This window comes from Pan paniscus, chromosome 5 (assembly GCF_029289425.2).
Source record: "Pan paniscus chromosome 5, NHGRI_mPanPan1-v2.0_pri, whole genome shotgun sequence".
Lineage (NCBI taxonomy): Eukaryota > Metazoa > Chordata > Mammalia > Primates > Hominidae > Pan > Pan paniscus.
The window spans coordinates 147,285,119-147,298,794 of NC_073254.2; the positions used below are offsets into that span (position 1 = coordinate 147,285,119).

The window sequence follows — 13,676 nt, forward strand, 5'->3', positions numbered from 1 at the left end:
AGACATGAATTCACTTTACACAAAATGTTGTAGACCACAAAATCCATTTTTATTTGGTAGTTTTTACATCTATGGCCAAATAGTATTGGGTTGACACAGTAATCTAGAGTTTACCTCTGAAAAAAAGTAATGTGAGTCTGTCTAACCATATTTTCCTAACTCAACAGTAGGATCATGATGGTACGGCAAATGCAAGTTATTTTTACCATGGTTCTCAAATGTGAATTGAATGTTACAGTAGCAAATACTTTTGACCTCTTGTGGTGAGTCAGAACTAGAACTTAATTCTTTGACTTTCACATTTTTTAAAAAGTGTATTGCTGGGATCATAAACATTTTATGTTGTGCATTTTTATTACATTTACTTTTGAAAGATAGTTGTTAGAAGGTTCGTTGTTTTTCAGGAAAAAAAAGAAATCTGATGTAAAAATGCAAATTTATGTTGCAGGATGCTTCATGAGTCCCTTCGAGTGGTTTAAAACTACATCAACAGTAGTTGTTTATTACTAGTTGGAAATTCCAGGGCACACAAATGAATGTCCAATTGTAGAATCAGTTGACTTTCCATGTCATGGCTACCACTGTTTAGTAGATAATTTACAATAGAAAACTAATTATTGAAAAGAACAAATAAAGTTCCAAATTTGTAGTGGGTAGTGAGGTACATCTTTTTTTAAATGAAGGGCCATTTCCCATGAATTTTACTCCAGCTGTTTGGAGCAGAAGAAAATGATTGATCATACCCTTTCTTGTTTTCTTGTTCCCTGATACCTCCCCACTTTTGTTCTTTAGCAGCAACACTCAGTTATTTTGGTAAATTATTTCCAGGTAAAACAGAACAAAAATTGTATGAAAAGTAACACCAGGAATAGGTTTTGTATAGAAGCTCTCCTTTTAAACACTGCTCTTTGGTTATAAGCTAAGAATTATTATTGGAATTGACAGCAATAATTTTTAAGCCAAAAGTGTATATTTTAGCTAAATGTTCCAGATTACGCAGTAAATACCCAAGTGAGTAATTGGCAAGAAATGAGGTAAATGAGTTCAGATATTCAAATGATTAAAAGTAAGTCTGCATATTAATAGTAGCCTTCAAAGTAATTCTGATGTTCATATTTAATATCATTTAACATTTATACATATTAGTCACTGGAGCTTTACTTGGAGTACATCCACACGAAAAACCAATTATTTATTAAATTTTCCTTTCTTAGCAATAGCCTCTAAATTTGCAGGCCCACCCCAAACTGTTCCTAAAAGATCTCTTTCGTTCTGTAATGCTTCCTCCAAATATAGCTCTCTGCCTGAACAAACAGATTTTTTCAAAGCTCTAATTACTTCCGGTGGCCCTTGGATGAATTGCTTTAGCCATTCTTGTGCCTCTTCTAGAGATTTAGTTTCATCTGAAGACTGCAAGACCTCTTCAACCATTCCTATGTTTAGAGCATTTTTTGAATCCAGTTTAAGGGCCCCACTCAACACTTTGAGAGCTTGTCTACTTCCGATTATTTCAACTAGCCGGGTGGTGCCACCCCAGCTTGGTATTATGCCCATCTCTTTGTGGACGAATCTGATCTTACTCTCTGGAGTCATTAACCTGTAAAAGAAAAAAGAAAAGCTTAATTGTAACTCTCTCTGTATGCTCTAATCATAAAGTACTACCCATTCATGATCTGATGTGAATTCTCCATAGATGTTTATAGGTAGGTATATTAAAAACAATGTTTGAAAAATATGGCTGTTTCATCTAGAATTTAATTTACTAATAGTATTTAAAACTTCCCTTTGAAAACAGTATCATTTTTTGTTGTGCTTGTTTACCCTTTGCAAACAAGAACCTTCTAAAAGCCCAAAGTTGATCTTTCTTAAGTGAGTGGTGACCTAATGAGAGGATGTGGATCAAGTGAAAGTATGGGAGTAGGAAATGTTAGGTGCATCCTAAGAAAAACAAACCGAAAAGCATAGTAAGTTAAGGTTCTCAAAAGTCCTTAGGGGGGGAAAATGCTTTTTAAATACAGCATCTATTCAGCAAGTATTTACTAAGAACTACCAGTGCCAGGTGGTGGTTTAGGTGCTGAGACTACAGGAATGACCAAAACAAAACCCTTGTGCTCAGGAGCTGTTTTCAGTTTGGAGAGAAAGGCATTAAACCATATAAAGTCAGTGGCAATGAGTGCTTTATAGCAAAAAGAGAAAAAGAAAATGAGGCAGGAGACAAATGAATTGAGGATATGTGTGCTGGGGGTGTGCTATTTTCGATGAAGAAGGACACTGAATATTTGAGCAGCCACCTGAGGAAATGAGCAATGCAAAAATCTGGGAAAAGATGTTCCAGGAAGAAGGAATTGCAAGTGCAAAAGTCTTGAAGTAGAGAACTGCTTAGTATCTCTGGGGACGAGTACAGTGTAACTGGAACATGGGGGATAAAATGAGAAGCATACTTAACAGGCCTTAGTAAGGAGTTCGGATTTTATTTTTTAAGTGTAAAGTTATTTAGAGGAGGTCAACCAAAGCATTAACATCTGACATTTTACAAGGGCTGCTCTAGTTGCCATGTGCATGAAGAGCTTATTTAGCATTTCAAAGCTCTTATACCTTTTTTTTTTTTTTTTTTTTTTTAAGGAACTGATAATACAGCTATTGCAGAGCTAGGATTTAAACCCAGGCAGGTTGGCTTCAGTTATCTTCATGGTACACATAATAGCTAGACGAGGTGGAAGCAGGGATACCAGTAAGAAAGTTATTGATAGTGGCTTGGATTAGTGAGTTTCCCTAACGGGTTCATTTTCCCCAATCATGGGATTTTTATGAATAGGATGATTAATAAGAAAGTATAACAATAAAGGGGAGTTAACATTTGCCAGTTCAACAGACTGAGTAAAGCTACACGATTTAGCTTTACTAAATAAACGCCCATGCGTTTTATTTTGACTGCATGCTTCAAGAAGCTTTCACTTCCAAATTACTCATTACAAAAAAGAAGACCTTAAGTTGGGTTGGCTTTCCAACGTGTTACATACTCAAATGCAGGTGATTTGGTTCTATTAGCACTAAGAACATCAAACTCAGTCTTTGACCCGAGAGAATTCTGACAAATGCCAACTTATTAATTCACTGGGAAACTTTCTCTTCACAGTTGTGAATTTCTACAAAGGAAAATATGCCTCCATTATGAACAATTGCTTCTAGAGGCAAATAGCTATGAAAAATAATAGTTTTCAAGAAATAATTTTAAAATTGGGAGGAAAAAAGAACAAGTCTTATAAAAATCTGAATTTATCACAATATTGTAAGAGGAGTACTGCCTTGTTAAAACAATATCAAAAGGAATAGAAATTACAGAAATAATGTCTAATATTCTTAGAAATAGGAATATTGTCAATATTGAACCCAATCCTATAAAGCTTTTTACATAATACGTTAAATATGTAACTGTTCTGAATTGAATCCTAGAATTGGTTCAGAGCTGTGCCTATAATGGAGTAAAGGACTATGCCAGGAATAGATTCATTTAGAATCAGCTGAACATAAAAACTGGTTAAAGTCCTAGATGTTGGAATAATGTAGATGAGCTTATGACAACAAAAGTTATTACCTATGTAAGCACATTCATATTTGGAATTATTTGGTTCTAAAGAAAAATCATCATCTCTATGGTGATTTTTTTCCATTTGCCTTATTTTATAAGGTAAAGTGTGTCTTTTGGAATCATATTTTACAACTCCAACAAATCTTGAGGTTATCTTTGTAAAAATACCTTTTGTGATCAAAATCTAACATCCATTCTTTGCAAATTGTATACCTCGGGTGTGCTTATGTACTGATATACATTAAATATATATTAAATAAATATGACCAAAAAATTCATTGGTGATAAAAGAACACAAGTAGTTTCCTCTAATAAACAGAGCATTCAGATGGTAACCTTTACAGGACTCTTTTAACCTAAAAATGAAAGTTTAAATATAAAATTTAAAATGCTGAAAAACCTAATTTAAGAAGGACATTATATTAACAACAAGATATATCCCAAAATAGTTTCCTGATAGACCCTACAGGATTATACACTAATTCTTTCTAGAGTTTAGATGCAGTTACCTAGTAATATAATTATTGCAAGGGATAATCTATGTAGAGTAATGGAAGACTTAGCTCATAATTTTGAAGACTTATGACAGACTCAATTTATAAAACCATATTAAACTTGCTTATTTTGACAAGTAAAAGAATGATAAGTGTCTTCTGACTGTTTAATAGCATAATCATTGGCAATGTTTAAAATTTCCTCTGACATCCTGGGGCAAAGGAGATGAGATTAATCAAATGTGGATATATTTCTTGTTACTACTGTCTGGATGAAACAATGTTATAAGAAAGACTACTCATAACTGGGGAAAGAGTTTCACCTTTGACAGGTGATACAAAGTCAAGTGTTGATGATACCAGGAAGGACTGTTCAGTGAGTTACTACTTCTTGATGAGTTAACTCTTAAGTTTCAGGTCTTGAACAAATGTATTCAAGAACATTCTAAAAAATTACCAAATTTTACTAAAATAGGAAGTTTTTAGTGGAAAAGTTGCAAAAAAACAGCCTTTTTGTAATGTTGATTATTAAAGCAAGGTACTTCTAGTAAATTCTGTGATGAAGGATGGAAATATAAATAATTGAATTGGAAGAGTGTACAGCTTTGATGTAAAGTGCATACACTCAGAAGCCAGACTGCTGGGCTTGAAATCCTAGGATGGCCACTAGACTGGCTACATATCACACATTGTAAAATACAGCAAAGGCAAAAGAAACGTGGTACAAAGAGGAGAGGAAGATTCATCTCTAGATCTTAGGAAGTTACTTAACATCTCTGCGTCTCTTGATAGATACTTTGAACATATGTACTCCACAATTCTTTTATAGATAGAGTGTGTCTGTATGTTTTAAAAAATTGTGTGAAATTGCCTCAAACACATCTACAAGAGAATACAGTATTACCTACTTTTATTTAGAAATATAAAAGTTGTATATATTTTGTAGTCTGATACATAATAAACTCTGTATACTAGCTTTTAATACTATTAAGTTGGTGGTATTGATAGGTCCGTAAAAATAACAGTAGTGTTTCTGCTAGTGAAGTAGTATAAAGTTGTCCCCTGGACTAAAATCACATAATCTCTAAAATATTCAGAGTAAAAGAGCTATACTCAACATTGTATAACCAGCAAATACTCTTCTTCTTCGATGTTGGTTTTATAAATGGAGAGCACAAGAAATATTCAATTTTTATATTGCCAAATAAAGTTAGAAATAATACTGTATTCTAATACAGATATGGTTGAAGCAGAAGATTGCAAGCTGATCTTTTTTAAAAAACAGGTAAGACAGTTATCCCTCTAAGATTTCTTAGAACTGTCCAATACAAGTAACAAGATAAATATCTTGAAATTTTAAAGAAAACCATTGATGTTACAAAATTAACATGATGTTATACATTTAAAGTTTGGAATCACTGATTTAAATATAAATAAGCTTTAGTGTAGGGCCAGAAACTGCTAGTCCTTTTACACTGATTGCATAAAGGGCCAAAGACAACAAAGTAAACTTGCTCGCATGGGGAAATATAGCATAGAAAATTATAGAATTAGCAACAGCATCTCTGACCACAAACAATACTTTAAAATTATGCCTCGAACATAAACTTACTTGTTCACACGTATATTTTCCTGGCACTTTCTCCCTTTTGTTTTCTACCATTTATAACATCACAAAACAAACTATGGAAAAGAGAAAGAACCCAAAAATTCTCCCTATAATCTCACCTTTCTGATTTCCAAGTCTCAGATGATTGGCTTCATGAGTTTCCATTCATTATATGCAAACAGACTGCTTGAGTAAGAAGGTATATAGTTGAATGTGTGAAAACTTTTATTTGTTGTGTGGTTGTGAAGGGGGAGCAGATATAAAAATGTTCTGTGATACTGAAGTCTGATTTTAACATTTAGTAATCCTGGCATGATCAGAGGTAAATTTTCTTGATGTCACAGCTCTAAAGTAAGAACTTCCAAGTAATGTGGTAACTACAAAACAAAGCAACATGGGCAGTGTGACTACTTCCTGAGGTGGACATCTCCTATTCAGAGTAAAGTTACTTCCAAATCAAAAATGGGATTTGTTATTTTTGAATTGGGGTGGGGGTGGGATTGTGTGTGTGCATGCATTTATTTGTGTGTGCAAGTGTGTGTAATATTGTACTTTATTTATGAAGCCAGTATTTTTTTTTTTTTTTGAGACAGAGTCTCACTCTGTTGCCCAGGCTGGAGAGTAGTGGTACAATCTTGGCTCACTGCAACCTCTGCCTCCTGGGTTCAAGTGATTCTCCTGCCTCAGCCTCCCAAGTAGCTGGGATTACAGGTGCCCGCCACCAAGCCCAGCTAATTTTTGTATTTTTAGTATAGACGAGGTTTCACCATGTTGGCCAGGCTGGTCTCGAACTCCTTACATCAGGTGATCCACCCACTTCGGCCTCCCAAAGTGCAAAAGGCTACCTTGTAAGTTCCCTTGGGATAAGAATGTTTACAGCTCCCTTTCTTTATAATATACTTTGAACTAATGGCTAGCAGCTGGAAATGCTAATACCTTGGCTGAGGGTTATTTATATTCATGAAAACAGCATTAGAGGTTGAAAACAGATAGGCAGGCTCTAAATTGGATAGTTGAGAATTTTATTTCACTAGGGAGATAAAGGAATAAAAATGTGCTTTTCATTTGGTGTATAAACAGCTCAATACCCCAAAGGAGAAATGGGAAAAGAAAATGCAGAGAATTCATACACATATAAATCAACCAACATATGAAAATTTATGCATCACCAAAAATCTCTAAAAAGGCAAATTTAAATATAATTTTTGATTATCAAAATTATAAAAGATATCTTAAAAGATTATACTCATTGTAAGAAAGGATGCTCTCAAATAGACACTTATTTTCTGCTGGTGGTAATATAAATTGGTAGAATCTTTCCTAGAAGATAACGTGGCTATTACCAAAAGCCTTGAACACTGCATATCCTTTCATTAAGTATTTGTGCTACTTACATGATTTTTTCAGGAAATAATCTGAAATGTGGATAAAGCCTTTTGCATAAGGTAATTATCACAGCATTAATCATTTTAGAGAAAAATTGGAAACAACAGACCTAACTGCAAGTGGAAATCTAGTACATGATCAGGTGTTACCTCAAATCACTGGAACACAGAAGGCAGAAGGCTTTCTAAAACAAATAGTGTTGGGACAAATTGCCATTTGGAAAAAAGATGAAATAAGATCCATTACTCACAGCATACATGAAAATAAGCTCAAAATGGATTAGATATGTAAATGTAAAACACAAAACCATTCAAGTACTAGAAGAAACACGCATGAACTTTTCTATAACCTTGATATATGGAAAGGCTTTTAAACTACCACTCGAAATCCAGATGCAACTTTTAAAAAGATTGATAGATATGACTACTTTTGTGTGTGTGTGTCTGTTTTTTTTAGACAGGGTCTTATTACTCCATTGCCCAGGCTGGAGTGCAGTGGCACAATCCTGGCTCATTGCAACCTCCGCCTCCCAGGTTCAAGTGACTCTCCTGCCTCAGCCTCCAGAGTAGCTGCAACTACACGTGTGCCATCACACCCGGCTAAATTTTTATATATTTTTAGTTTCACCATACTGGCCAGGCTGGTCTCAAACTCCTGATCTCGTGATCCGCCTGCCTCGGCCTCCCAAAGCGGACCATGTTTTTTTAAAAAGGCTTGTGTGGCAAAAAAGAATAAAAAAAAACAAGCAAAGTCAAAAAACAAGCTGAGCAAATACATGCAAAACACTTCACAGATAATGACGTTATCCCTAATACTTGAAGAACTTTAAAAAATTGAAGGAAAAAAACAAATATCCTGTTGAGAAATAAGCAAAATATGAATAAATAATTCACCAAAAAAATTTTTTTAATGGTCCTTAAGACATATGAAACTATAATCAACTTCACTTTAATATAAATGGGCTGTGCGCAGTGGCTCATGCCTGCAATCCCAGCACTTTGGGAGGCTGTGGATCACTTGAGCTCACAAGTTTGAGACCAGCCTGGGCAACATGACAAAACCCCGTCTCTACAAAAAATACAAAAATTAGCCAAGTGTGGTGGTGCACGCCTGTAGTCCCAGTTACTCCGGAGGCTGAGGTGGGAGGATGACTTAAGCCCTAGAGGCGGAAGTTGCAGTGAGCAGTGATCGTACCACTATACACCCCAGCCTGGGTGAGACAGAGCAAGACCTTGCCTCAAAAAGAAAAAAAAAGAGAAAAAAAAGAAATGCATATTAAAACTATGCTGAAATATTGTTCCTTACCCATGAAATTGGCAAATTCAAAAGCTTAATAGTAGGCTATGTTGACAAGGCTAAGTGAAACAGACTAAAGGGAATGCAAGACTTGTCTATCTCTTATGGAAGAAAATTAGGCAATAATTAATAAATATTCATTAACTCATTAATATTTATTTAACTTTTGATTTAGCAATCCTATTTCTAGTGTTTATCCTTAAGATATGCCATTAGTGTTACTAAAAAGTATAGATAAAGTTATTCACTACAACATTCTAACATATTCAAGACATAAAATAAGGCTGGAAACAAGGGAAAAAATTTAAACTGAATGCAAAAACTAAAGCAAGGTATTTTCAAATGAAATCACATTGAGGGATAAGAAAAGGAAAAATCAGGCAGACAGTTAAGGCTAGTCCTTGGAGAAATAGCCTGAAAAATCACAGCTACAGGCACAAACAGAACAACCTGGGGAAAAACTAAACTGCAACTACACTAATAAGAAAGCAAGGCCCAACAGAGAAGCCTTTTTTCCTTTGTGTGATTAGCAGGCTTCCAGGAAAAAGGTTCCTCCCCTTTTCAGGCATATACATGGTAGGCTCTGTGGGAACCTGCAAAGGAATGGGGGTGGGCTTACCTGAAACAGACCTGCAGTTAAACAAACAAGAGAAGCTTCACTTTGTGCTTACCCAAGACATACCCACAGCTGCAGAGATAAGGAGAGTTACACAAATAGCTACAGAGATGAGGGGAGTTTCTTATAAAAGCTTTTGGATTCAACTGTAAAAACAGCAACCCACTCAGGCCCCCTCTCCACTACAAAGAGCTTTCTTCTTTCACTTATTAAACTTTGACTCCAACCTCCCCCTTGCGTCCACGCTCCTTAGTTTTCTTGATTGTGAGACAAGGAGCTCGGATAACACCTCAGACAATGAGACCATTCACTCAAGACCATTTCAACATCAAAGAAGGAGAAACAACAAAAACAACAGTGAACTAATGTAAGTAACTTTTGGACACAGTACAATACTTTATTTACCCTTAGTCTAGGTGAAAAAAATATATGATACACAAAGATAAAACACAATAGCAAAATGTTAAAAATTGTTGGACCTGAATGAATGGCACAGGGAAATTATTTGTATTACTGTCATGCCTTTCCTGCAAGTTTGTAATTATTTCAAAATTAAAAATTAAAAAATACAATTCCAGTTTCTCTCTCACACCAAATTCAATAGTAAAATATTAAATATTAGACATATAAAAATGTGTACATGCTTTTTTTTGCCAAAAGTTGATGCTAAAAGCCAAGCAGTCTGAGTTTGTCATTTTCTATTTTCTAAGGTAGTTTTGAGAGATTTTTCTCTATTTTCCCATGTTTTTAGAATAACTGGAATTAGAAAGTAGAATCAAGGAATGAGTGTTTTAAGTACTTCCTGAAGCACATTCTGGAATCTTGATCTTGAAACCAAGCTAACCATCCATACTACAGGTATAATTATGTTTAAAATAATGTCTATATCAGAGAATCCTTTATAAATAAGGTATACAGTCATGCACTGAATAACAACATTTCAGTCAGCAATGGACTGTATGATAATGATCCCATAAAATTATAATGGGGCTGAAAAATTTCTATAGCCTGGTGACATCATTGCCATTGTAATGTCATAGAACAATGCTTTACTCACATTTTTGTGGTGATGCTGTTAAAAACAAACTTACTGCACTGCTACCTGTACAGAAGTATAGCACATACAATTATGTACATTACATAATACTTGATAATAATAAATGACCATGTTAATGGTTCGGGTATTTACTGTACTATACTTTTTTTTTTTTTTTTGAGAAAGGGTCTCACTCTGTCCCCCAGGCTGGAGTGCAATGGTGCCATAATGGCTCAATGCAGCCTTGACCTCCTGGCCTCAAGTGATCCTCCTGCCTCATCCTCCCTCAGGAATGGGACTACAGGCGTGTGCCACCATTCCTGGCTATTTTTTTTATTTTTTGTGTCTCACTATGTTGCCCAGGCTGGTCTCCAACTCCTGAGCTTAAGCAATCCTCCTGCCTTGGCCTTCCAAAATGCTGGGATTGCAGGCATAAGCCACCACACCTGACCTATACTTTTTATGTTATTTTACAGTGTTATTTTACTTTTATATGTAGAAAATTAAATGCAAAATAGCCTCAGGCAGGTCCTTCAGGAGGAATTCCAGAAGACAGCATTATTATCATAGGAGATCACAGCTCCATGCATGTTACTGCCCCTGAAGATGTTCCAGTGGGGTAAGATGTGGAGGGGTAGGACAATGATATATGTGGAGGGGTAGGACAATGATATGGATGATCCTGACTCTATGTAGGCCTAGGCTAATGTGTGCGTTTGTCTTAGCTTTTAATAAAAAAAAAAAAACTTTTAAAAAAGATGAATAAAATAAAAATAGAAAAAGCTTATAGAATAAGGATATAAAAAAAGAAAATACTTTCGTACAGCTGTAAAATGTGTTTGTGTTTTACATGAAGTGCTATTACAAAAGAATAAAAAAGTTTTTTAAAATTAAAAAGCTTATATAGTACAAAAGTTACAGTTAATGCTGTCTTCTGGAATTTCTTCTGAAGGACCTGCCTGAGGCTGTTTACATTTAATTTTTTAAGTGTAAAAGTAAAAGGAGTACATTCTAAGTGTACAGTAATGTCCTAGGCCTTCACATTCACTTGCCACTCACTCACTCACTTACCCAGAGAGACTTTCAGTCCTGCAAGCTCCATTCACCATAAATACCCTATATGAGCATTCAATTTTTTATCTTTTATACAGTATTTTTACTGTACCTTTTCATTTAGATACACAAATACTTACCATTGTGTTACAACTGCCTATAGTATTCAATACAGTAACAGGCTTTACAGGTTTGTAGCCTAGGAGCAATAAGCTATACCATATAGCCGAGGTATGTAGTAAGCTGCGCCCTAGAAGGTATCATTAGGTTTGTTTAACTACATACTATGATGTCTGCACAACAACAAAATCACGTAATGACACATTTGTCATAATGTGTTCCTATCATTAAGCAATACATGACTGTATGTGGGTACTATTACTGTTTTCTAAAAAGTATCTAAGCAAGCATTTAAAAAAATAAAAATACAGTTTACAAAATTAACTTAGAGTAACAAAGTTAGCACTTTTCACTGGCAATCAAATAGAAATATAAAAGTTAGCAACAAATCTGACAATTAAATTCCCTATGCCAAGCCCATACGTGGTAGGTAGATTGGCCCCGAAGAGATGACCTAATCTCTGGCAACTGTGCATGTGTTACCATACATGGCAAAAGAGACTGCAGATGTAACTAAAGTTAAATCCTTAAAATAGGAAAATTATCCTGGATTAACTGAGTGGACCCAATCTAATCATGAGAACACTTAAAAGCAGAGAAATTTTTCCAGCTGTAGTCAGAGAAATGCAGCATAAGGATAAATAAGAGAGATTCAAAGTATGAGAGGAACTTGACTCACCACTGCTGGAGGAGCCACATGGAAAGCATGAGAAGGAATTCAGAAAGCCTCTAGGAGCAAAGACTCATCCCCGATCTGGCAGCAAGGAAACAGGGACTTCGGTCCTTCAAGTGAGTGTAACCAAATTCTACCAGTTGGAACCTGGGTGAGCCTGGGAATGAATCCTCCCCTAGAGTCTTCAGAGCCCACTGCAACTGACACTTAGATTTTGGTCTCATGAGACAAGGTTTAGAAAAACCAGCTGAGCCCAGCTAGACTTCAGACCTACACATCTATGAGATAATAACGTGTTGTTTTAAGCCACAGAATTTGTGGTAGTTTGTTATAGCAGCAATAGAAAACTACTACATGTATTAGCATTTTCTTAATTTATATTTCATTCTAAATATCTTTAATTTGTCAAGGTGGATTAAAAAATGAGAGGCTATATTACCACATTTCTAGCTTTTCATTTCCTCACATTAATTTTGTCACTAAAATGGAAACATAATGCTTGACTAGATTCTGACCACTGAGAAATACCAATTTTTAATTCATGTTAGTCTTTTGCTTTTAAAAATGTTTTTTAAAAGCCATTTTCTCTTGGAATATTTTACATGAAAAGTATGACTCAAGTGAGGGTCTATCTATGCAAAGTAGAACTGAGTGTTTCCGACATACGTATACATTACATCTATTACCAGCTGGTGCTCACAGGGTTTTGCGGGAAGGGGACAGTGTTAGAATGCTACATGAGTTCATTTCTTTTATATATTCATATTAAGTGTATCTCCATCTGCTGAAGTACTTCCATTGGCATGGATGAAAATGTCAGTTGAGTGAATTCCAGGCAATTCTCCAAGGTAAGAAAGTTAAACAAGCGAAAAGGGCCAACACATATAAAGAAGGAACTTATCTTTTTAGCAAACGCTATGAAAGCTTTCGGTGTTTTTTTAGAACAAGCAGACATTCTTAGGAAATAATTAAAACAATCTGTCATAGAAAGTAACTGATGAGGTACTGATAAAATTAAGTGGAAAAAATCAGCTAGAGGAACTTGTACTGATTTATCACTTCCTGGAAACTGGGGCTAGTAATGTAGTTCATTCAGTATGCAATCCTCTCTATTAGCCTCTAACATTTAAGAACTATAGTTGCTTTTGGTATGCGGGTTTTAAAAGGGCTGAGTAGCCTAGGACAGTGCTTGTCAAATTTCTCTGGTCAAGGATCAATTTCTTCTTCATTTTTAAAGAAACTTTCTAATCGATTGCAGACCAATAATTTTGTAAAATATAACAAAAACATATTACTAGAAAAATGAAACAAAAAACCAAGACACAAGGTTTGTGAATGGCTGTGCCTAGCACATGTGGGTGCTGAAATATGTTTAATAAACAGACACCACTTTCAGAAAAGCTGGTTCAAAAATGGATAGGTTTTCATCAGAAGCTTCTCAACAAAAGCACCTGGTATATCCAGATACTGAGAGTAGGCAGTACCCTCAGACATCTTGTAACATATAAAATTAAATATTTAATGAAGCTCTAGGATGCATTACATTTTCTTCAATTAGAGAATGACAGCTAGGCAATTTAGCAGTATTAAAGGATTAAATAATCTCTGATTATTTTTCCTGCTATTGTGCTTTTTTGTCCTAAACCCTAACTACACTTAAACATAGATGAGAAATCAATATGAAGAATAGTACAAAAGTCTAATAAAGGTGAACACCGGAATCTATGTTAGAGGGTTTTCACTTGTTCCAAATAACATCTAAAAAGTCTTAATTTTCATTTCCTTTTACACAGAGGATTTTTCA

The 13,676-nt window shown here is 35.0% G+C and overlaps 1 protein-coding gene across 3 annotated transcripts in view; it reads right to left on the reverse strand.

Moving 5' to 3' along the window:
• Positions 1-27: 27 nt before the first annotated feature.
• Positions 28-13,676, reverse strand: part of ECHDC1 (ethylmalonyl-CoA decarboxylase 1) — a 54,724-nt gene continuing 41,075 nt past the window's right edge. For 2 of the 3 annotated variants that reach the window (XM_008952965.5, XM_003827631.4), the window contains exon 6: positions 28-1,597. In XM_008952965.5, the coding sequence (XP_008951213.1) occupies positions 1,189-1,597 (409 nt within the window). In that variant the 3' untranslated portion in view covers positions 28-1,188. The remainder of the gene's footprint in view (positions 1,598-13,676) is intronic. The other variant, XM_008952968.3, reaches the window with a different exon arrangement.